General features: G+C 48.1%; 1 protein-coding gene across 1 annotated transcript in view; it reads left to right on the plus strand.

Annotated features, from left to right (window-relative positions):
• Positions 1 to 17,496, plus strand: part of KPNA7 (karyopherin subunit alpha 7) — a 28,748-nt gene extending 11,252 nt beyond the window's left edge. The window contains exons 3-10 of the mRNA XM_058681177.1: positions 1,130 to 1,212; positions 1,646 to 1,911; positions 4,254 to 4,336; positions 6,866 to 7,129; positions 8,591 to 8,824; positions 10,532 to 10,714; positions 13,575 to 13,721; positions 17,426 to 17,496. Coding sequence (XP_058537160.1) covers positions 1,130 to 1,212; positions 1,646 to 1,911; positions 4,254 to 4,336; positions 6,866 to 7,129; positions 8,591 to 8,824; positions 10,532 to 10,714; positions 13,575 to 13,721; positions 17,426 to 17,470 — 1,305 coding nt within the window. The 3' untranslated portion in view covers positions 17,471 to 17,496. The remainder of the gene's footprint in view (positions 1 to 1,129; positions 1,213 to 1,645; positions 1,912 to 4,253; positions 4,337 to 6,865; positions 7,130 to 8,590; positions 8,825 to 10,531; positions 10,715 to 13,574; positions 13,722 to 17,425) is intronic.
• Positions 17,497 to 22,610: the final 5,114 nt, after the last annotated feature.

Here is a 22,610-nt window from a genome sequence, read left to right on the forward strand (position 1 = left end):
TTCTGATTCAGTTCTGTGAAATTTGTATTCTTTTCACATGTGGCTACTGAAATATCCACCAAATTTGCTTAATGGTTAGCAAATGATTGGACATTGGTTAGTCTAACACTTTTAACCAAAAGGGGAGAAATGAAATGCATCCAGCATTTGCCAAGATGTTCTGTGTATATACTGGAGAGTGCCCCCAACCATCAACCAAATAATTGAGCCCTCCAACTTAGGGTTTTCTTTTTTTCCTGTTTACACAGAGCCTCAGGGTGGTGCAATGGGACCTGAGCTTAAGGTCTCCTAAACTCCTGCTTTGTAAGCCTTTGTCCAGTCCTGTACATCACATGGCCTTCTAGAACCCCTGGAATACATGAAAGCTTTCAAAAATCCCAAATGGATATTTCATTTCTTATATTTTCCTCTGAAACTTTTTTTTTTGGTTGTTGGTGGTGTTAGCCCATTGTTTTCCCTGTTATCCAACCTCTCAGCTGTGAAGTAAAACAATTTCCTCTGTTTTTAACAAACAATTCCAGGGAAAAGACTTTTCACATCAAGTGAGCTGTAAGTTAGAGTCCTGCAAGGTGGGGCAGTTCAGTGAACTGCGGGACAGGGCAGACAGCTCTTCGGAAGTAGGACTTTACAGGAGGACCCATCTGATCCAGCTCTCCTGGGGCCCAGGGTGCTACTGTTTGTGATTATGCACTGCTGGTTCAAGACTGCCTTGTGCTTGGGGGTGGTAGTAGAGCAAAGCTCCGTAGCTTACTGAGATGCAGTTGTTTTTGTAAGTAAACACCTCCTGACTTGATTTAAAAAACAAACAAACAAAACAACACAGCAATCCTTGGATCCCTGTCTGGCTGTCTTTGTCAGCTTTCTGTGTTTGCTCTTCTGGGAGAACTGTTGGAAGTTTCTACTGTGACTTTTTTTCTGCTCTCCACTAGTATAGGATAAAAGGGACTAGAAAGTCGAGCGATGATGGGAATGAATTACTCCTTCCCTAGGCATGGGACATGCCTCACAGACCGCGGTAAGAATTTACTGACAGCAGCCAGCATGTGGGATGCGGCGTGCTGTCCAAGCCAGCTCTAAGCAAAGGGGCAGCTAGGCAGCAGCTCTGACCCAAACGTGTGTCTCCTTGCAGGTCAGCCTCAATCTGGATGAAATCGTGAGAGGTGTGAACAGCTCAGACCCTGACCTTTGCTTCCAGGCCACCCTTGCAGTCAGGTACTGCCAAGTACACATTCTGCTCTTTGCAGGCTCAGAGTAGCTGAGGCAAACGCCATAGTCTTGCTGGGTTTCTTGGCACCGGAAAACTGCCCATCCAAGAGTGGAAAAGCCAAGCCCAACAAAAGCAAGGCTACGTTGCTACTCTATATCACTGCTGAGGGGCAGCCAAAAAACTAGAATGTTCTGTGCTGTCAGAGATGAATTGCTTAATTTGCAACGGCCTCTACGGGAATTTCAGTTCCTGGATCATGCTTCAAGGGGGCAAATGGTACATTGTCATCGCCATGTACAGTAGGCTGACCTCTGGGAAAGTTAAGTCTCTGCAGCCTGGCTGTTTGCCTCGTCTGGCCGTCAGGAACACCAGCAGCCTCTACACTTGCCCACACGGTGTGACTCTCCCTCTACCCTCTCTCTCTCCTTCCTTGCTTAGGAAAATGCTGTCCCAGGAAAGGAACCCCCCTCTGAAGATGATTATTGACATGGGGCTCATCCCCAGGCTGGTGGCGTTCCTGAAGTCATCGTTGCCCTTCTTGCAGTTTGAGGCAGCCTGGGCTCTGACCAACATCGCTTCAGGGACCTCGGAGCAGACTCGGGCCGTTGTGGAAGCAGGTGCCATCCAGCCCCTGATTGAGCTACTGGGCTCTACCAGTGCAGCCGTGTGTGAGCAGGCCGTGTGGGCTCTCGGCAACATAGCCGGTGAGACTAGCTCCGGGCGGGCGGAGAAAGCTCTGCACCTTGAGTGTGGCATGTCGCAGGCCTTCTCTGGGTGGGGTGGTGTAGTCGCCATTCTGAACTGTGCTCAGTGCAGGTACATGGAAATACTGAGAGGCTCAAGGGAAGCTACTACACAGTTCAGAGCCAAGGTTGTGATGTCTTTTCATTTGTTTTTTTTTTTTAAGATTTATTTATTTGAAAGGCAAAGTTAGAGAGGGATAAAGAGAAATTTTCAGTCTGCTGGTTCACTCCCCAAATGGTTATATGTACCAGAGCTAGGCCAGAAAATCATGAGCTTCTTCTGGGTCTCTAGTATGGGTACAGGATCCCAGGGACGTGGGCGGTTTTCTGCTGCTTTCCCAGAAACATTATTGGGGAGCTGGGTCAGAGGGGGAGCAGTCAGACCTTAAACTCATGGAATGACAGCGCTACAGGCAGTTGCTTAATCTACCATGCCATAACCCTAACCCCAGTCAGAGCCAAGTTTAGAGGCCAAAAATTGAAGCTGCACCCGGGTGATAAAGTTTATCCTGTCACTGTAAGGTTCCTGGGAGCAGGAGGGGTCTTGCAGCCTCAGGTCTTAATGGTTTCAGGAATAAAAGGCAAGGTTTTGGCCCCAGCGGTGCGGGTGTTCATGAAGGTTTCTTATGTAACTCAAGATTCTTAAAGCACTCTGCCTCCAGGGAAAGATGCTAAGGAAACATAATAATTCTTTAGCTCAGGATAAAAAGTCTTAGAACTCAATCCTGGGACCATGACTCAACAGGCTAATCTTCCACCTGTAAGCACCAGCATCCCATACAGGTGCCAGTTCAAGGCCAGGCTGCTCAACTTTCAATCCAGCTCCCTGCTTAAGGTCTGGGAAAGCAGCAGAGGGTGGCCCAAATCCTTTGGGATCCTGCACCCATATGAGAGACAGAGAAGAAGCTCCTGGTTCCTGGCTTCGGTTTGGCTCAGCCCTGACCATTGCAGCCATTTGGGGAGTGAGCCAGCGAACAGATGACCAGCTCTCTATCTCCTTCTCTCTGTAAATCTGCTTTTGCTGTAAAAATAAATAAATAAATCTTAAGCAAAAACCAAAAAATGGAATCCTGAGACTCAGCTCAAGGATTTAGAGCCAGGTGTGACATCACCTATGTGGTCAGGGGGTTGGACACGCCCGGATTCCTGGCTGAAATGAGTGCTCTTCAGCAATGGAGATTGAGGGAGGAAGACACAACTGGGCCCTTCAGGATTTTCTTCTATTTCTTTTTTTTTTTTTTTAAAGATTTATTCATTTTATTACAAAGTCAGATATACACAGAGGAGGAGAGACAGAGAGGAAGATCTTCCGTCCGATGATTCACTCCCCAAGTGAGCCGCAACGGGCCGGTGCGCGCCGATCCGATGCCGGGAACCTGGAACCTCTTCCAGGTCTCCCACGCGGGTGCAGGGTCCCAATGCATTGGGCCGTCCTCAACTGCTTTCCCAGGCCACAAGCAGGGAGCTGGATGGGAAGTGGAGCTTCCGGGATTAGAACCGGCGCCCATGTGGGATCCTGGGGCTTTCAAGGCGAGGACTTTAGCTGCTAGGCCACGCCGCCGGGCCCCAAGGCCCTTCAGGATTTTGGCAAAGTAAGTTTAACCAAATATTAGCAATTTTTAAGTTCAGCGTAGCAACAGCCAACCGTGACTGAGTTGGCGGAAGCAAATGGCATGATTAGGCCTGCGGGGAGTTCAGAGATGGCATTTAGCCAGCAGAATATAAAACAGCCACTGGACAAATGCTCTCAGAAGGGAAGGAGGTGTGGCAGGACTGTTGTCTCTCACTTTGCTTGGTTCAGTAAGGAACAGGCCAGACTGGTAGTATGATATGACTTGGGACAAGCCTCCATAAGGCTTCTAGGGTCTGACAGGTGTATTAGCCAAAGTAGCAGATGACTGTCAACGACGATGCCACCCCAGACTCTATTCTGAGTCATGTCTGGAAGTTACCACCCCATGCCAGAATCTTCTACACGCAGACCTGGTCCACACTTGTCTTCATCTTCCTGACACACCATGCTGTGGAATGCCCCCAACGTTTCCAGCCCACTGCCTGGGCAGAGTGTCCACAGCCTCTGTTCATAGCAATTGTCATTGTGTGACAGACACCTGCTTGCCCCCTCAACAGATATCCTGGAGAGGAAGGATCTAGTACATGGCATGGCTAGATACCTACTTGCCAAGCCCAGGAATGAATTTTGCTCTCCCAACCTTTGTGTAGATCTTAAAAAATAAAACCCACACCCACTTAAAGATCCTCATTGCTTTCTTCTTGGTTGTCATGTTCTGATCTGTTTGCAGGCGATGGCCCCGAGTTCAGAGATGCTGTCATTTCAAGCAACGCCATCCCACATCTGCTGGCCCTGGTTTGCCCAACTATAACAGTGAGTGCCATTCAATGAGAGAACCTGGCTAGAGAATTCTCAGGATTGGGGTATCTGGGGAAATGCTTCCAAGTCAATGACAGATCATGTGACTGCTGCCTGCCTCCCTATCCACAGCACATAACAACCAGGCCCAGGGTTGAGTATCATTTTGGATCAAGATTGACCTAAATTTGTCCTGAGGGGCAAATATTGCTGGTGTGTTTGTCTTAAAGCCTGTTTATATTGAAAGAGTTACAGAGAGGGGGAGAAATGGAGAGATTTCATTTGCTGGTTCACTCCCCAGATGGCTGTAGCAGACAGCACTGGGCCTGGCTGAACACAGGAGCCAGGATGTTCTGTGTCTCCAATGTGGTGTCAGGAATCCAAGCACTTGGGCCGTGTGCCACCACCCTCCCCAGGTGCATCAGCAGGGAGCTGGGTCGGAAGTGTCAAAGCTGGGACTTTGACAGCCATATGGGATGCCAGTGTTGTATGTGGTGGCTTTAGCCACTATGCCACAATGGCAGTCCCCTGATATTTCTTTTAGGGGCATTAGCAGGGGTCCCACAAGGTTTTCAGCCTGGTGTTTCCATCCAAAGGACACATACAGATGGAGTGGTTTGGCAGTACTATTTGTGGGTAATAACAAGGGTCTGAGTTTGAAGCTTAGACTTTAAGGTGACTGATGTAACACCTGAGATCTCCCAGAATTGGGTTCTAGATTTGCCTCAAGAAACAAAATCAAGGGTGGGAGAACAAATAAGGGGGTGGGGGAAAACTCCTGGCATGGTGAGCCAGAAAGAGCCCAGCTGTGACTAAGGGAGCTGCAAAGAGAGGTACAAAGGACCCAAGCATGGTTCTGGGGGCAGTGGGAGCCCTTGGAGGAAGCGAGGTGGTCTCATCTTCCAGGAAGACCCTCACAGTTGTTTGCTGGAGAGCCAGAGCTGGCCATGCAGAGGAACGGGAGCTACTGCTGTGTGGGAGAGGAGAGAGAAACCAGGGTACTCCCATGTCTCAGGTTAGGCTGTTTCTGTGACTGCTGTCCTGGAGAGAGTGTGGAGAGGAAGGAACACAGTTTTTGCTGTAGGTGTTGAAGCAAGTTGGAGGCACTGTGACAGCAATGCCAGCTTGGTGGATATCTGGCTGTAGGCAGCTGGGTGCTCGGATGTCATCCAGCTGGGCAAGATCAACTCTCACAGGCCTCAGAAAATGTCACCTGACCAGCTGCTTGTGGCTTTTTATTTTGAGAGGGGCAAAGAGAAAGGGGAAGAGAGGAAGAGAGAGCTCCAACATGGCTGTTTCCCTGCCCAAATGTCTACCAAGGCCAGGGATGCAGAGCCAGACAACAGCCATGACATGCTGCTTCCCAGATGTGTACTAGTAGGAAGCTGGAATTGGAGGTGAAGCCAGGCCCTTGGCTATGGGATATGGGCATCCCAATTAGTGGCATATTTGGTCGGCCAAATACCCAATCCCACCACTTGTTTGTTTTTGGAATTTTTAAAAATTATTTCAAGGACAGAGAGAGAAAGGGAGGGAGGGAGAGAGAGAGAGAGAGATTCTCCATTCACTGGTTCATTTCCAAGATGACTGCAATGGCCAGGGCTGGGCAAAACTAAAGCCGGGCACTCTGGCCAGGTGTCCCATAGGGGTGACGTAGACCCAGTTACTTGGGTCATCCTCCACTGCTCCTAGGCATGTTAGCAGGGAGCTGGATTGGAAGTAAAGAAAGTGACACTGTACATCTGGGATGTTGCCTGGTGTTGCAGGTGGCAGCTTAGCTCCCTGAGCCCCAATGCATGCCCCACGCTTGTTTTCTAAAAGCTTTTCTCATGCACAGTTCAGTTACCTATTGTGTTCTGTGAGTAGTTCCAGCAGAGACCACATGGCCCATGAGGCTGGAAAATGTTTGCTCTCTGGTTCTTTACAGAAAAGTTGGCCAACCCTGACCTAGAAACTGGATGAGAATGGCCTGAAGGACAGATGCGAAGCTGTGAAGTAGATGGGGAATGTGAAAACCTTGAGAATAAACTCAGGAGAAATAGAAGTGGGGTGATGGTTACAGAGAGGTGCCAAGGTCTAAGTTGGGGTGTTGGTGTCCCAGAGTGATTTTCCAGACTGGTGGGGTGGGATCCACAGTGGTGAGGGGCTACTGGGTCAGCCAGGGTCTTTGCAGGCAAAGAGTGGTATGATCCAGAGGCAAGGCAGGCAGACCTATCCTGTCCTGACGTCGGAGAGAACTGTACTCACAGCAATGGAGACGCGGTAGGGCGGGAAGACCCTATGACTTCCGCACCATCTGCTTGTCAGTGAAAAATACAGCAGCTCATCCACTGAGTAGAGAACAGAAGGACATTTTGGAGACCAGAGAAAATCTCTAACATGTGATGAGAAAACAGGAAGCTCATTTTGGATCCTTAAAGCCCAAAGTGATGGCTCCTGCCAGATACCCACTAGAGACCAGGGAGGGCATGCTACCGGTAGCATTTCTGTCTCTTGGTTCCCGTCTCCCCGCCCCTTTTGCTAGATGCGCTTTCCTTGCTACAGGTCGCATTTCTGCGGAACATCACATGGACCTTGTCCAACCTGTGTCGGAACAAGAATCCGTATCCTTGCGACGAGGCGGTGAGGCAGCTGCTGCCTGTTCTCTTCCACCTCCTGCAGCACCATGACAGAGAGATTGTCTCGGACACCTGCTGGGCCTTGTCCTACCTCACAGAGGGCTGCAACGAGCGCGTTGACCGAGTGGTCAACATTGGGGTCTTGCCCAGGCTGGTAGAGCTCATGACCAGCCAGGAGCTCAGCATCCTGGTGAGTGCCATCCCCGGGCCTGTTGGTCCTCAGAAGGCCCTCAGAGGGGAGGCTGACTTTAACAGGTTCTATTCTCTGTGGCTCCAGATCTTCACAATCAACTCTAATTCCATAATGAGAACAAAACTTGTCACTGGCATTACTTGGTCATTCTCTAATCAAATTCTTGTGTTTTGTTCTAAAAGTTGCACTTGATGTTAAGTAACTCACTCTTCTTAATTTGAAAGCTAGAGCAATATAATAAAACACCCAGTAAAAATTGCTTTTAATACAACAAGCTGGGAACTATTAATCTTTCCTTCTAGTGGTTTATATTCGCAGGTTTCAACAAATTGGCTTACTCTGTGTGTGTGTGTGTAAAGCTCTTTGTAACATTTTAACTTTAAAAATATATATATATTTATTCATTTGAAAGGCAGAGTTAGAGATCTTCCATCTGCTGGTTTACTCTCCAAATAGCTATAATGGCTGGGGCTAGGCCAGGCTGAAGCCAGAAAGCAGGAATTTCTTCTGGGTCTCCCTTGTGACTACAGGGGCCCAAGTACAGGGGCAATTCTCCCCTGCTTTTCCCAGGCAGTGCCCATATGGGATGCCAGTGTTGCAGACAGCAGGTTAACTCACTGTGCCACAGTGCTGCCCCTTGAATTTCTTAAATGAGCAAAAAGAAAATTCCTCTATCTTTTCCCTCATCTGGTCTGATATTACCTGACAAAGGAAAGGCAAATTAAAATCATTATCAAATGCTTTGGTAGATTATTAAATGTGATTCACTACATAAACTACTTTGCAAGGTAAGTATGTGAGGGGACTTCAAAAACTTCATGGGGGAAAAAAACCTGACTGATAAATTTATGTTGCTGCAAACTTATGAAAAAAGATGTGCACCAATTTTTAAAAAACACATGTCCATGAACTTTGTGAGACTCCTCCAATGATGCTTTAGAAGCCTTGGTTTCTGCACCTCATGCTGTGCAGCCTCAGTGGAGCTCTCTGCTGAGATGACTGTAGTGTTTCTCAATGTCAAGGTTGGCTTAGGGAAGAGTGCTGGAGGGCATGGAGAACACGAAGAGAATTTTTAGGAAAAGAAAGCAGTTGCGGCAGCAGCTCTTCTTGGAGCCCATTGCAGCTGCAAAGGCCTGTGGTACCACTTCCCGCTCCTGCTTGAGTGATAGGGATGCAGGCTATTGGGCAAGGAGGACTCTAGAACCATTGATGGGCTGCCGCAACCATGCAGACAAGCTCAAACGCAGCTCTCTGAGACTATATATTTCAACCTCCATCCCGCTTGAGCAAGAACCATCAGAAAGCTGGCAAGCATCCTGAAACCATGTGAGGAACAATAAATCAACAAAGGATCATGGACAGGTCATTGTCCACACGCTGCCCAAGAACCTTTAGGAGGGCACAGGACCTGGTGTCACTGTTGCCTTCCACTGTGATGAATTTGCCTTGTTCTTCCAGATTCCTTCTCTCCGCACGGTGGGGAACATTGTCACAGGAACTGAACACCAGACCCAGATGGCCATCGACGCAGGTCTGCTGAAGGTGCTGCCCCACCTCCTGAGGCACCCCAAAACCTCCATCCAGAAGGAGGCGGCCTGGGTCCTAAGCAATGTGGCTGCAGGATCTCAACAGCAAATCCAGCTGCTGATTGTGTATGACTTGCTGCCTCTCTTGGTGGCTCTGCTGAAAAATGTAAGTGGCACACTCAGCATCCACAGCACGACTCCCTTCCATGGCCTTGTGTTGAAATTCAGGCACATGGTCAGGGAACAAATTAACTGAGATCCAGCAAAGTCATGAAACGGTAAGTTCTTAGCTTTATCTGGGAGATAAGGTGGGACAATCCATTCTGAAAAACACATTGGAGAGGTGGAAGGCCAGGCAACTCTGACCAACGAAAGGTGACACCATGGCTCAAACACCTGAGAAAATATTGAACTTGCGGATACTGGTTTACCTCAGGGAGGGGGATCTGCCCCACTACCTGCACGAGCGAAGTTTTGGTTTTGGGAGAAAAAGTGAATTAGACTATGGTGGTGTCATACAGTAAAATATGTGGTCCTTGCAGTGTACAAATGAAATGAATAGAATATTCAAATATAAAAGGTAGAAATAGCTTCCCTCTTGCACTTGATTCCCACTTCCTTTCCTCTAGAGAAATCACTGTCCTTTTTGTGTCCGTTAAGGGGGAAAAATAACTGAAAGGCAAAGATATAGGGGAAAGGATAGAGACAGATCTTCCATTTGCTGGTCCACTCTCCAAATGGCCCCTATGGCCAAGGTGGGCCAGGCCCAAGCTGCAAGCCTGGAACGCTCCCAAGGTTTCACACGTGGATAACAGAGGCCCAAGCACTTGGGGCCATTGTCTGCTGCTTTACCAAGCATGTTAGCAGGGAGTTGGATGGGAAGTGAAGTAGCTGGGCAAAGAGCAGGCAGGGACTTAACATGTTGCATTACCATGCCAACCCCTTATACTGCCTTTCATTGAAGGAGCTGAGTTTAAACTACCTGTAGTCAGGTTTCTTCAACTGAAGGGTGGGGAGACAGGTGGTGTCTGCCCCAGCAGCAGGGGAAAGCTGTGCTCCTGTTTTGAAGCTGGATAGCAGGTTCCCAGGTGCATGTCAGGTAGGAGAATCCTAGCGAGAGGCAAGGCCCAGCATAGTCCACATCCCAGCATCCTCCAGTCTACTGAACGTTTCATAACCTTGTTTCTCCTGAGTATGTAACATGGTTTAATAAGAAATAGATAGTAATGTACCAAGGAGTCTTTCCATTTCAAACCGTCTTATGAACTGCAATCTGCTTGGTTCTATGAATTATTTATTTCGTTTTCTGTCTTTGCTTCACTCTGAAGTCACAATTTTCCCCAGTCTTAAAATGGGAATAAGTTATGCCCAATGATAAAAGAATCCAGAATAAATGACTCTAATGTCCTTGGGCCAAGCATTTTTTTCTGAGAGCAAAGGAATTCATGTGGGATGTTCTCGTGGTCTTTCTGTGTCCCTGCCGATCTTGCTCAGTCTCCTAGGTCACGTGTCTGCACCCAGCTGCACAGCTTCTTGCACAAAGTCTAATTGGGTGGGGAAGATGAGGAATGCAGGCACAAGTCTAGTCTACACAGATGGGGTTACTGCATGCTGTTTGCCCTACAGCCTGAGCAGTGTGAGGGGTCCAACTTGACTTTAGAACTTTTCTCAGAGACCTCATCTGAATCTGTCCAGCTGCTGCTTAGCTCCTCAGAGATGCCATGTGTCATTGAGGGCTGGAAGCCAGAGTTCTTTGCAAATTTAAAAGTAAATTGCACAGCCATTCCTAGTTGCCACCTGCCCGTCAGGAGAGTAATCCAGGACGGCACTGCTCCATTGAGGAACTGTGAATGTGAATGTTTCCTTCCTACAGGGGGAGTTTCAAGTCCAGAAGGAGGCAGTCTGGACGGTGGCCAACTTCACAATGGGGGCCACTGTGAGCCAGTTGTTCCAGCTGGTCTACTCGGGGGTCTTGGAGCCCCTGGTGAATCTGCTCACCGCTCCAGATCCTAAGATTGTCCTCATCATCCTTGATGTCATCTCTTACTTCCTCCAGGTGAGCTGATCTGAACAGGTGGGTTTGTAAATGGCAGTGTCTAATTTGATTAAAACGTGTGACTTTTGCTTCTTAAAACCCAGATAGGATTGTCTTTCTTCCCTAATCCCCTCCCTCCCATCCTCTTCATCCAACTGTCCTGTGGCTAGCACACAGGGGCACCTGAAAGAAGGGCCTTTACCTTTTTTGATCAAATGAGTATCTTTATGCCTAGGTGTTTATGAGCCAGGTGGAGTTGTTCTGGCACTGGAAGAGCTGTGCTGCTGCCTCGGGCAGTTGCCATGGATGCTCTGAATACGATGCATAGTCTTTACTGTGTTGGGGTCTGGGTATTACTGGAGTGGGGGACAGATATGTCAGGGGAAAAGTTACAAATAATGTCAGATAAGGGGTGTCCCTCAAATTTCAGGGTGGGAAGTAGGTGCAGCTCTCATATGCAGGAGTCAAGGGAAGCATCTACAAGGAGGAACATCTGAGCAAGGTTATAGGAGAAGCAAGTCTTGGGTGTCTGGGAGCACTTCCACAAAAGAGTGAAGAAGGCTGTGTGGCCAGTGCAAGAGAACAGGAGTGGAAAGTAGTGGGAGGTGAGGATGAAGGCAGCCAGGGCCAGGTCACATAGGATCTGCTGAGTGAGGAAGAGGAGCCAACTGACAGCTGGAAGTAGAGCAGAAGTCAGTGACCCACGAGGCTCAGATGTCTAAATTACAGGATATGCTGGGGGAAGCAGCAGGAAGTTGGCCAAGGGGCATCCCAAAGAATCATGGTGAAACTCCTTCATTCAGCTTTGTGGCCAGGGCATCAGACCACAAAGCACCCAACTAGAGTTCTGCAAAAGTGCCAGTTCTGAAATAAAGGAACACTAAACTGATATTTACGTACTATCTGGAGTAGTTCTAGGCTGGTGTGGCACACTACTCTCAGTGGTGATGAATATTGAGTGTCCCAGTTGTCCCTGTCGTGAAAATGCATGGGTCTGGCTCAGGGTCTCAGGTGAAGTTGTCAAGATGTTGGCCAGGACTGCTGCTGTTGGAAGGCCTGAGAGCAGCTGGGGCATCAGTATCCAAAGTAGCAGGTGGATCTCTCTCTCAGGTGTCTGTGCATCATGGCTTCCCATGGGTTCATTAAAAGGAAGTCAAGTGAACGCGGCAGTGTTCTTCATGACCTCACCTTGAAGGGCCCACTGTCATTTCAACAATATCCTGTAGGCTCTACAGGGCCCTCTTCAGCACGGTGGGGATGTATGAAAGGGGATGAATAGCAGAACTGGGGGCCATGAGAGGCCATCTTGGTGGCTGGCTATATTCATATGCAACTAAGCCAGTTGAGAAACTCCAAAAACAGCAGGAACTCCTCAGAAAAGACAGTCGGAGCTTCCTTCTCATATAACTGCCATGGAAAGAAGTGACCCAAGGCGAGACTGGGTAGATAATGCAACCCAGTAGTAGGCTTTGTGAGCAGATCCCAAGAAAGGGTGGAGACCTGGCAGATGGTTGTCAGAACTGGATGTAACATGTTCATGAAAAGCATCCTCTACACTGTGGACTGTCACTTTGTTTGCTGAAGATTTTGTCTTGGGCAAGACTGGGCCAGTCACATCTGCTGGACCAATGGGCAGAGGCACTTGGGACAGCAGGTGAGGAAGACCCAGGTGGGGCTTCAAAAAGCTTCAGACAGACGGCTAGTTGCTGGGGGCGGGGGCAACCAGGAAACACCTTCTGGTCTACTGACTGCTCTGTTCAGGTCTGAAATCCCCCTCCAGCATTCTTGCTCTCCTGGGTCATCCCCTAGTTTCCAATTGTCTACCTGGAATATTGACCTAGGCATTCAGTTCCTGCCTCTTCCCTCAACTCCAAACCAATAGCTCATGTGGGACCTGCATCTAGAACTGGAGGGCACCGAGGCCTAAGTGTGCAAAGAAAGCTCCTATCAGGTGAACCATGTGGCTTAAATCATGCTTTATTTCATCCATAGTATTTTTTTTGGGCAGGGGAGGTGGTTCTTCTAGAGTCACAGCTCACAAAATAAGAATGCCTTGGGATAGGACGCCAAAATGCTTTTTTCCTCTCCCCACTTCCCCCAAATTTCCCCTCGGATTGTTTCAGCTTTGTCCTTGCTGTTTCTCCCCCAGCCAAGTCTCTTCAGTAAGAATCCGTAGTACCTTGCTTGCTTGTCCTGTGCCTCTTCAAAGACTCCCACCTCTGATAGTGGTGATCGTGAACTTGTTGCTCCCCAGAAATCTGAGTAATGAGATCTTCACTCTGGACTCACTTCTGAACCTCTGTTCTGTGTGTCTTGTCTGTCATCTCCATGCAAACAGTAGAGGGAATCCGTGGCCAGCAGCTAGCACTGAATCTCCCCTGGACTTCATTCCATGCCACAACAGTGTGGCTGCTTCTGTCTGATCTTATAAGGCTTGGCCAGAGAGTTGAGGGCCAGAACACCTGTCTTTACAGGGCAGTAGCTGGACATGCTTCCAAACTGGGTTTGAAGCCATTTCTATGACACAGGAGATGCCTTCTAGTGACATATTTACAGAAAGAAGGATATTTGGCCCCAAGCCCAACCTTTATGATAGTGTACAAATACTATATTTTGTACAATGAAAATAAGATCATATGTTTATACAGATGACAGTAAATATGTATATGTATTTACATATGGCTGGCATAAATCTATGTGCATTTGTACATATAGATTTCATAAATACCTAAAGTGGGAGGAAGATCTTACAATCTGCAGCCCGTCTGGGAGCGTGACTCTGCTTCAGTTGCCCCCATCCCCTGGGCCAGGAGAACCAGCAGAGGTTCTGCTGGCCGAGGGCCCCTGCCCAGGCTGCTTTGTTCTCTCCTGTGACCCCCAGGAAGCAGAGAAGCTGCGTGAGAAGGACAGACTATACTTTCTGATAGAAGGGCTTGGCGGGATTGAAAGAATTGAGACCTTGCAGCTGCACGTGAATCAGCAGATCGCGCAGACCGCCCTGAGCCTCATCGAGAAGCACTTTGGCGAGGTCAGTGACTGCAGAGCACAGGAGGGTGCCTCTGTGCTGGGACATCTCCCAGTGAGGCCGCGGACAGGCAGGCTGCCCCATCACACCCCCTGAGCTTCACTAAATGCTTCCCTGTTGTGCTGGCTGCACCGCCTTTGAGTAGTGACTTCCCAGCCATCTGAATCCCACAGCAGCTTCACTTTGCTTTGCTAGCTTGTTTCGGGAGGATGCGGGGAAGGAGAGGACATAAGTTAACTTGTTTTGCTTTTTTAATTGAGCGGCAGAGAGCGTGATACAGAGTGCTCCCATCCACTGGTTCGCTCCACAAACGCCCACAGTGGCTGGGACTGACTCGGTCTCCCACAAGGGCAGCAGAAACCCGATTGCTTGAACCAACACTGCTGCCTCCCCGGGGGCCACATGGGCAGGAAGTTGGCGTGAGAAGCCAAAGCCAGGTGTTGACCGCTGGTGTGGCCAACGTCGCTGAGACTTGACTGCAAGGCTAGTCTGCCCCGAGAGTGCAGGCAGCAAAGCACCACCAACTTGTGACCAATTTGCCACTCACAGCATTTTAGCTTGTTTCCAAAGTACAAGGTTGGAATTAACTTCTCAGAAGTCTTCAAGGCTTTCTGTAGGTGCAGGAATAAGTCAGATGGCACTAGACATTTTGAAAACTTTTTCGTGGTATTCGAATCATTTTTTCAAATATGTAGTCCAGTGATGTGAAGGGCATTCACACTGTCCTCCCAGCCATTGGTGTAGCCATCATTAGGCAGAGCAACAGACAGAGATTGATTGTTCATTTCCCAAATGGCTGCAACAAATAGGACAGAGGGCAACGTCGGCTAAAGCCAGGAGGCAGGAATTCCATTTGGGTCTCCCACTTGGGTTACAGGGGCCTAAGTCCTTGGGCCATCATCTGCCACCTTCCCAGTGGCATAGGCAGGAACCTGGGTTAGAAGCAGAGAAGCTGGGACTGAAAATGGGGCTCTGATATGGGATGTTGGCATTATGAGCTGTCGCAGCACCAGCACCTGCCTCCCCAGACTTACTTCTATATGAACCTGATGCAGTTAAGTCATACTACGTTTGTCATTTGGTGAGTAACTTGCTTTTCTTAACAAAAGGTTTTCGGGGTTCATCCATCTTGTTATATGCCAGAACTTCATACCCTTTTAAGGTTGAACACTAGTGCCTTGAGCATAGGACTATAAACCACAGGCATCCATCCTTCCATGCTTCCAGGTGGCTATTGGGAACAATGCTGCTATGAAGATGAGTGTGCAAATATCTAGTAGAATCCCAGCCCTTTCTAGAACATACCCAGAAGCAGCATTGATGTATCCTGTGGTGATTCTCTTTTTAATTTTTTAAAGATTTATTTATTTTTCTTTGAAAGACTGATTTACAAAGAGGAGAGCCAGAGATCTTCCATCTGCTAGTTCACTACCCAGATGGCTGCAATGGCCAGAGCTGAGCTGATGCAAAGCTGGGATGCAGGGTCCCAAGGACTTAGACCATCTGCCGCTGCCTTCCCAGGCTGTAAGCAGAGAGCTGGATTGGATTTGGAGCAGCCGGGACTAGAGCTGGTGCCTGTTGGGGTGCCTGCTGTAGGGTGGATCATTAGCCTCATGTGCCACAGCGCTGGCCCCTAATCTTACTTGTGGAATAGGCACCATGCTGCTTTCAGTTTTACATTGCTACCAACAGTACATAGTGTTCTACTGTTCTAATTCCTTCAAGAAACTAACAATACCCATTTATTTTCTGATTTTGTTGTTAGCAGTCATCTTAGTGATATCTCCTTGGGGTTTTGACTCAACGTTTATAAGAGACACTTCTCGTAGGAGAAAGTGATCTCAGAGTCCTTAAGGGATCAGATGAACACAGGATGAGGGGTTAGCCAAGGGAGCGGCACTTCTGGTAGGCTCAAAGTGAAATCAGCCAAATCCAGGGCAGTTGCATCAATATGACCAAGCTGGGGTTACTGCTGATTGGAAGCAGCTGAGCTATTTGGGACTAAGGATGTTCTCAAAGCAGAGAAGACTGAAATGGTGATGAGTATCTTCTAGGCCAATGATTCCTGTGAAAATCTGACCAATAGGAGACAGTTCCGTAAAGAGAGTGAGATCCCTGGGGTTCACCTAAAACCTCGAGTTAAAAACATTGGGACAGCTAGGTCCATTATATCCCCACTTGCTGTAAGGATAGTGTTCTATGTGTAGCAAAACTGTGCCGAAAAATCAGCCAGAGAAGGGATGGGCATTGCGGCACAGTGGCTGTCACCACTTGAATTGGCTTGAGTCCTCGATCCTGTACTCCTCTTCCAGCTTCCTGATAATGCCCTGGGAAACAGCAGGTGATAGCTTAAGTATGGGGGTCCTTGGTACATATAAGAAGGATACAAATTGAGCTCTGGGCTCCCAATTTCAGCTTGGTCAAAGTCTTGGTGATTGTAGTAAACTAATAGATAAAACCAATCTCTTTCCTCTGTGTGTCAGCCTTTCAAACAAAATAAAAATAAGATTTTAATAAGTTAAGATTGTTCCAAAAAATGACCAAAGAACAAATAGTGCATGATTCCGTTTTTCAAGAGTACTTCCAAAGTTCTTGAAAACATAGAATGAAAAGATGTTTGCTTTCATATAAAACTTGAAGTGCATGCATAGTTTTTCTTACATTATGTGCATTTTCCATAAACTTTTTGAAGACTCTTCTATTGCCAATATGTTATACATATTCAAATCTGCAGATAGAGCAGTGATTGCCAGGCCTAAGTAGGAGGGGATGGGAGCGTTAGTGTCTGATGGGGAGCAGGGTTTCAGGCTTCTTTGGGTTTTTCTTTTTTAGGTATTTATTTGATGGGGCCAGTGCCATGGTGGTGTAGGCTGAGCCTCCACCTGTGATGCTTGGCATACCATACGGGCACCAGTTCACATCCCAACTGCTCCACTTCTGATCCAGCTCCCTGCCTGGGAAAGCAGTGGAGGATGGTGCAAGTCCTTGGTCCACTGTACGCATGTGGGAGACCTGGAAGAAGCTCCTGGCTCCCAGTTGTGGATAGGAGGACTAACTCTGGCCCATTTGGGAGTGAATTAGCAGATGCAAGGTCATCTCTTCTTCTCTCTGTAACTCTTCATTTCAAATTTTAAAAAATTCAATCTTAAAATATTTGAAGGAGTTGGAGAAAGATCTTTCATGTTTGCTGATTCACTTCCCAAATGGCCACAATAGCCTAGGCTGGGTCAGGCCAAAGCCTAGAAGCTAGGAACTTCATCTGGGTTATAGGCTTCACAGGGGTTATGTGGGGCCCAATCACTCGGGCTGTCCTCCATTGCTTTCCTAGGCCGTGAGCATTCAGCTAGATCAGAAGTAGGGCAGCCGGCACTTGAAATAATACCCAGTGTGAGATGCCAGCATTGCAAGCGGCAGCCTAACTTGCAATACCACAGCACCAGTCTGAGTTTGTTTTATGAGAGGAACCTCTGGGGAGGGATGGTGGTGACCATGCCACTGAACTGTCAACTGAGAAGACAGGAAGTTATTACACCTGTTTCACCACACATGCAACCACGTTTAGAGTCCACCCAAAGAAGTACTTAAATGCTCCCCTGTTTTAGTCCCTCCAGCAAATTCGGATCCATAGACAGTGTTCAGGGGGTCACATTTGCAGTAAGAGCCTTCTGGAGCCTGGAGGTTGTAACTGTGTCTGTTTCCCCCTGAAGGAAGAAGACAAAGACAGCATTTTATCAATCCAGGACAAATGCTGAGCGTTCTTCATAAGATGATGGCAGAACACCCCAACTTCTCACCCTCAGGGACAACATGTTTATGAAGCAGCTCTCCTATGTCTTAGCGCCTCAGTGATACAAAGCTTTTAAAATTCCACATTAATAAAAGGTTTAGCACGTTACCCTGCTCTGTGAGAACTTGAACTGTTTGTCTGAACACCATGGGGAATTCCTCTCCCAGGAGCATCTGCCTCCATGATGACCTCTATGGTTCTTGGAGTAAGAACTTGAGAGCTAAACACAGCGAGCTGGAGGAAGTATGACCTCTCTGGTTCCCCATACCTGTGAAAAAGTGCTACCTATACATAGACTTTCTTACCTCTGGCCATTCATCTCCTGGCATTCTAGAAAGTTTTAAGGTGATTCTCTCTAGAAACTCAAAAATTTTGCTTAACTTTCTTGGAAAGTTTGAGGGTATGGGTTTTTTTTTTTTTTTTTTTTAATTTGTTTTTAGTAGTTGAGTTCGCAAGCTTGAGTGTGGATCTATACCCCTAAAGGGCTTTTGGATCACAGGTAGCTGGGTCCACCCCCGGGAGACTGATTCAGGGTAGAGCCTGAGCTCTTCTGATGCCGATGCCGCTGGTCAAGGCAGCCAGTCAGGGAACTGTGGCCTGGGACCAAAAACAGCCCATTGCCCATTTTGTGAAGATTGATAGGAGGGCTCAGCACAGTAGCCTAGTGGCTAAAGTTCTCACCTTGTACGCACCAGGATCCCATACGGGCACCGGTTCTAATCCCGCAGCCCTGCTTCCCATCCAGCTCCCTGCTTGTGGCCTGGGAAGGCAGTCAAGGACGGCCCAAAGCCTTGGGACCCTGCATCCGCGTGGGAGACCAAAAGAAGCTCCTGGCTCCTGGCTTTGGATCAGCTCAGTTCCAGCCATTGCGGCTGTATGGGGAGTAAATCAGCAGATGAAAGATCTTCCTCTCTTTCTCGTCTCTCTTTATATCTGACTTTCCAATAAAAATCTTAAAAAAAATTCATAGGCGTACAGCTATGCGGTTCATAACATTTCATACTGCAATGACAGGACTCTGTCAACGGGGACCCAGCCTGCTATGCTGAAAAGATTTGCTATCTGCTTGTCTACAAAAACTCCTCACTTAGGGGGCTGATGTGACAATCTGGCCTATTCCTGGCCAGCCACTTGAGTGTTTGACTTTAAGAAGAAAGACCGGGGGCCCTGCGGCGTGGCCTAGCGGCTAAAGTCCTCGCCTTGAAAGCCCCGGGATCCCATATGGGCGCCGGTTCTAATCCCAGCAGCTCCACTTCCCATCCAGCTCCCTGCTTGTGGCCTGGGAAAGCAGTTGAGGACGGCCCAATGCACTGGGACACTGCACCCGCGTGGAAGACCCAGAAGAGGTTCCAGGTTCCCGGCTTCGGTTTGGCGCGTACCGGCCCATTGCGGCTCACTTGGGGAGTGAATCATCAGACGGAAGATCTTCCTCTCTGTATATCTGGCTGTAATAAAATGAATAAATCTTTTTTTAAAAAAAAAAAGACTGACGTCCTTCCAACATACACCTTCCCTATCTAGATGTACAGATCTGATTGTGCAGAGCCTAGGGGTCCATGTCTTGGGTTGAGCCCCAAATTGTCTCCAGGTGCCTGTGATGCAGGTAGGAAGGGGTGCTCATGCAACCAGAGAGCTACACACGCAATACCTGTTGCATTCAGAAAGTTCATCTCTGTTACTCAGACCAGGCCCAAGAGGTGGAGAGGGATTTGCAAGCTCAGAGTCAGACTTACTAGCTAAGACTGTTTTTATGGAGTTATCATAGGTACTACCCAGATGAACCGCCTGGCTTCAGTCTAGCCCTGTCCTGCCTTGGATGTTATGGCCAGCTGGATAGTGCACCAATGGATGGGAGATCGATCACATTGTATTTCTTATATATCTGTTATGCCTTTCAAATCATTTTTTTGAAAAGATTTGTATTGGAAAGTCAGACTTTCAGAAAGGAACAGACAGAGAAAAACCTTCCATCCATTGGTTCACTCCCTAACTGGCCGCAACGGCTAGAACTGCTTCCAGGTCTCCCACAAGGGTGCAGGGCCCCAAGACCTTGGGCTATCCTCCACTACTTTCCCAGGTCACAAGCAGGGAGTTGAATCAGAAGTGGACCAGAATGGTCTTGAAGTGGTGCCTGTATGGAATCCTGGCACAGTAGGCCAAGGATTAGCTTATCACGCCAGCTCCATCAGCAATTTCAATTTGTATTTAACCTTTTCTTTGTGGCAGGTTAATTGCAAAAATGGTCCCATCTTTCTGCCTCTCCCTATTTTCATGCATCTTGCAATACAACTTCACAGTTTCCTCACCTCCAATCATTAAGAGACAGTTGATTTTCTGTTCCTTGAATTTGGTCTTGGCCGTGAACTTGCTTGGGCCAGTAGAATGTGATGAACACAGGATGATGGTGGCGCTAGCTGCAGCCTAAGCCTCAAGGTCCTCAGTGCTTTTGCTTTTTTTGAGCTCTGCTGGCACCATTACCCAGGCCAGAGCTGGCCTGCGAGGTGAGGGGACACCTAGCTAGAGCAACCAGCCACTGACCACGTGTGAGACCAAGAGAGCTGCATCTCTGCACCCAGATGTGATGAGAATGTTTAGCGAACCCATATGCTCGTGACCGCTAGTAAAAGCTTACAACTTTATGCCTCTTGGTTTTAAAGTGCTTTATTACTCAGCAGTAAGCAAGTAATAATTTGCCTGACTGCCTCCTTCTCTGTCTGCCTTTATCCTTACATCTCTCAGATGCTATTTTACTTCATTGTTGTGTCACCAATAATTTACCATCTGCTTATTTTCAACCACTTGAAATAGAATGACAGAGATCTTCAATCCACTGATTCACTCCCCAAGTGCCTGCAACAGCCAAAGTTAAGAGGCAGGAGCTCATTGGCAGGGTGGCATCATCCTTGGATTGGTGAAATCGGCAGCCTTCAAAACTATCCAAACCACTTGGCCAGAACCCTTGGAATAAGGACACATTGGGACTCCGGATTGATATGAGGTGGTGGTCCCTCATCCCTGGGTACTGGGACATGTGGAAAGTCATGAGTGGTTTCCCCCTTTGCCTATCCCCTTTTCCCAGAAGCAACAAGGAGAAATTGCAAATTTGGAAGCAATGAGTTCACCTAATTTTCCCTAAACCTTAGTTCTTCCCACCCTGATCAAACATGTGATCACTATAAAAAATAAAATTTAAAAAAAATCCACGAACTCCACCCGGGTCTCCCACGTGAGTGGTGGGGACCCTAGAAACTGCCAGCCGCCTCTGCCTCCCAGGCGCATTAGCAAGGAGCTGGATTGGAAGTCCAGCAGTTGGGACTCAGTGTGGAATGCAGAATTGCAAACAGTTTTCCTGGCTATGTCACACACCTGCCCCGAACACACCTCTTTTGTATTTATATTTCCTTATCTGGCTTGAGTCTGTGTACACACACGGAAGATCTTCTGAAAGTTCATGGTAAACTCATCATGAAAAAGCAACACATAGATTTCCAAACTTCTTTGCACAAAACAGATTTTTAAATTCCATTTTCCATGAACTTTTAAAAATACTCCTATGTATTTTAATATGGAAACAAATTCTTTTCAAAAATTTTTATTTCAAAGATTTATTTTTATTGGAAAAGCAAATAAGATTTATAGAAAAGAACAGAGAAAAGAGAAAGATATCCATCCGCAACAGCCAGAATGAGGCGATCCAAAGCAAGGAGCTTCTTCTGGGTCTGCCATGTTAGTACAGGGTCCTAAGGCTTTGGACCATTGTTCACTGCTTTCCCAGGCCACAAGCAGGGAGCTGGACAGGAAGCGGGGGAGCCATGACATGAACTGGCACCTATATGGGATACTGGCACTTGCAAGGTGAGGATTTATCCATTGAGCCATTGCACTAGGTCCTCTTTTCATATATATAGTCTTCTAAGATCGTTTTTATTTTTGATGGTTTTTACGTAATTGATTAGGGTGCAAAGGGTCAAGGGCTACAGGAAGGTGGGTGGGACCATTTTGCCACATTTTTTTCCTTCCTGTATCTGGAGGAAAAGGGGAGATAAGGGAAGAAGCCACACCTAGCCTCCCAACTGCCTCTGCACTCTGGGATGGAGGACAGCCACTCAACACCATCCCAGGGTCCCCAAAGTGGGGCATGCTCCAAGGGTTCTGCTCAAAAGGTTTTGATAGTTCAACAGTTCTGAATTACTGCCAATCTCACCACTTCAATCATGCCCACCACACACTCGGCCCTCATACAAACCAGTGGGTGTGGCCATCTAGCCAGAGCGACCCGCAGTAACCTACACCAGGCCCATCCCTGCCCTGGTCCCTATGCTTGCCAGTATGTACAGCAGACTGGTCCAATTTGACCCATATCCCATTCAGTTCTCATACATGCTAATGGGCAGTGAAACCTAGTTCAACCCTACTCTCTTCTAGTTCAATCCTACTCTCCAGCCCACACACATGCTGGCAAGGTGCCACTCTGTCTAGCCAGTCCTGGCTCTCATGCTTACCAGTTAGAGTGGTGACCCAAGAGGGAGGTGCCGACTATTTTCCTAATGACCCACTCCCATTCCAGGATCTTGCACTCTCCAGGTAGTTCTGCAGTATAGATTGACAGAATTTGCCCCCTGTGCCAGCCTCTGCTAGCTGATGTTGCAACAAAGCCCAACCAACCCACATCCACTATGGCTTATACATGCGCCAGTAGGAATAATCAACCCAGCCTGGCTTTTCCAGCTCACATGAAGCCAAAAGGTGTTGCCTTGCCCAGTCTGGCCTACTCTGCCTCCATCCCAGCTCTCATGCTCACCAGTGGGAACAGTGACCCAGCATGGGAGCCCCACTCAGCCCCATTACCATGTTCACCCTCTCCCAAGTTTCTCATGTGCTGGTTGGATGCTGCAGCCTAGTCTGGCATGGCCCACCTCACCTCGGCATTTGCCAGTGAGTACTGTAACCTGGACTGGCCTTTCCCACCCCGCAATTCCAGCTCACGCTGGTTGGGGCTACAGTCTAGCTAGCCCAGCTCAGCCAGTCCCCAGTCCCGGCCCTCATGTGAATTGGCTGGTATTGTGGCCCACCCGACATGACCCAAACACCTTTTTGGTTCTCGG

This window comes from Ochotona princeps, chromosome 24 (assembly GCF_030435755.1).
Source record: "Ochotona princeps isolate mOchPri1 chromosome 24, mOchPri1.hap1, whole genome shotgun sequence".
NCBI lineage: Eukaryota > Metazoa > Chordata > Mammalia > Lagomorpha > Ochotonidae > Ochotona > Ochotona princeps.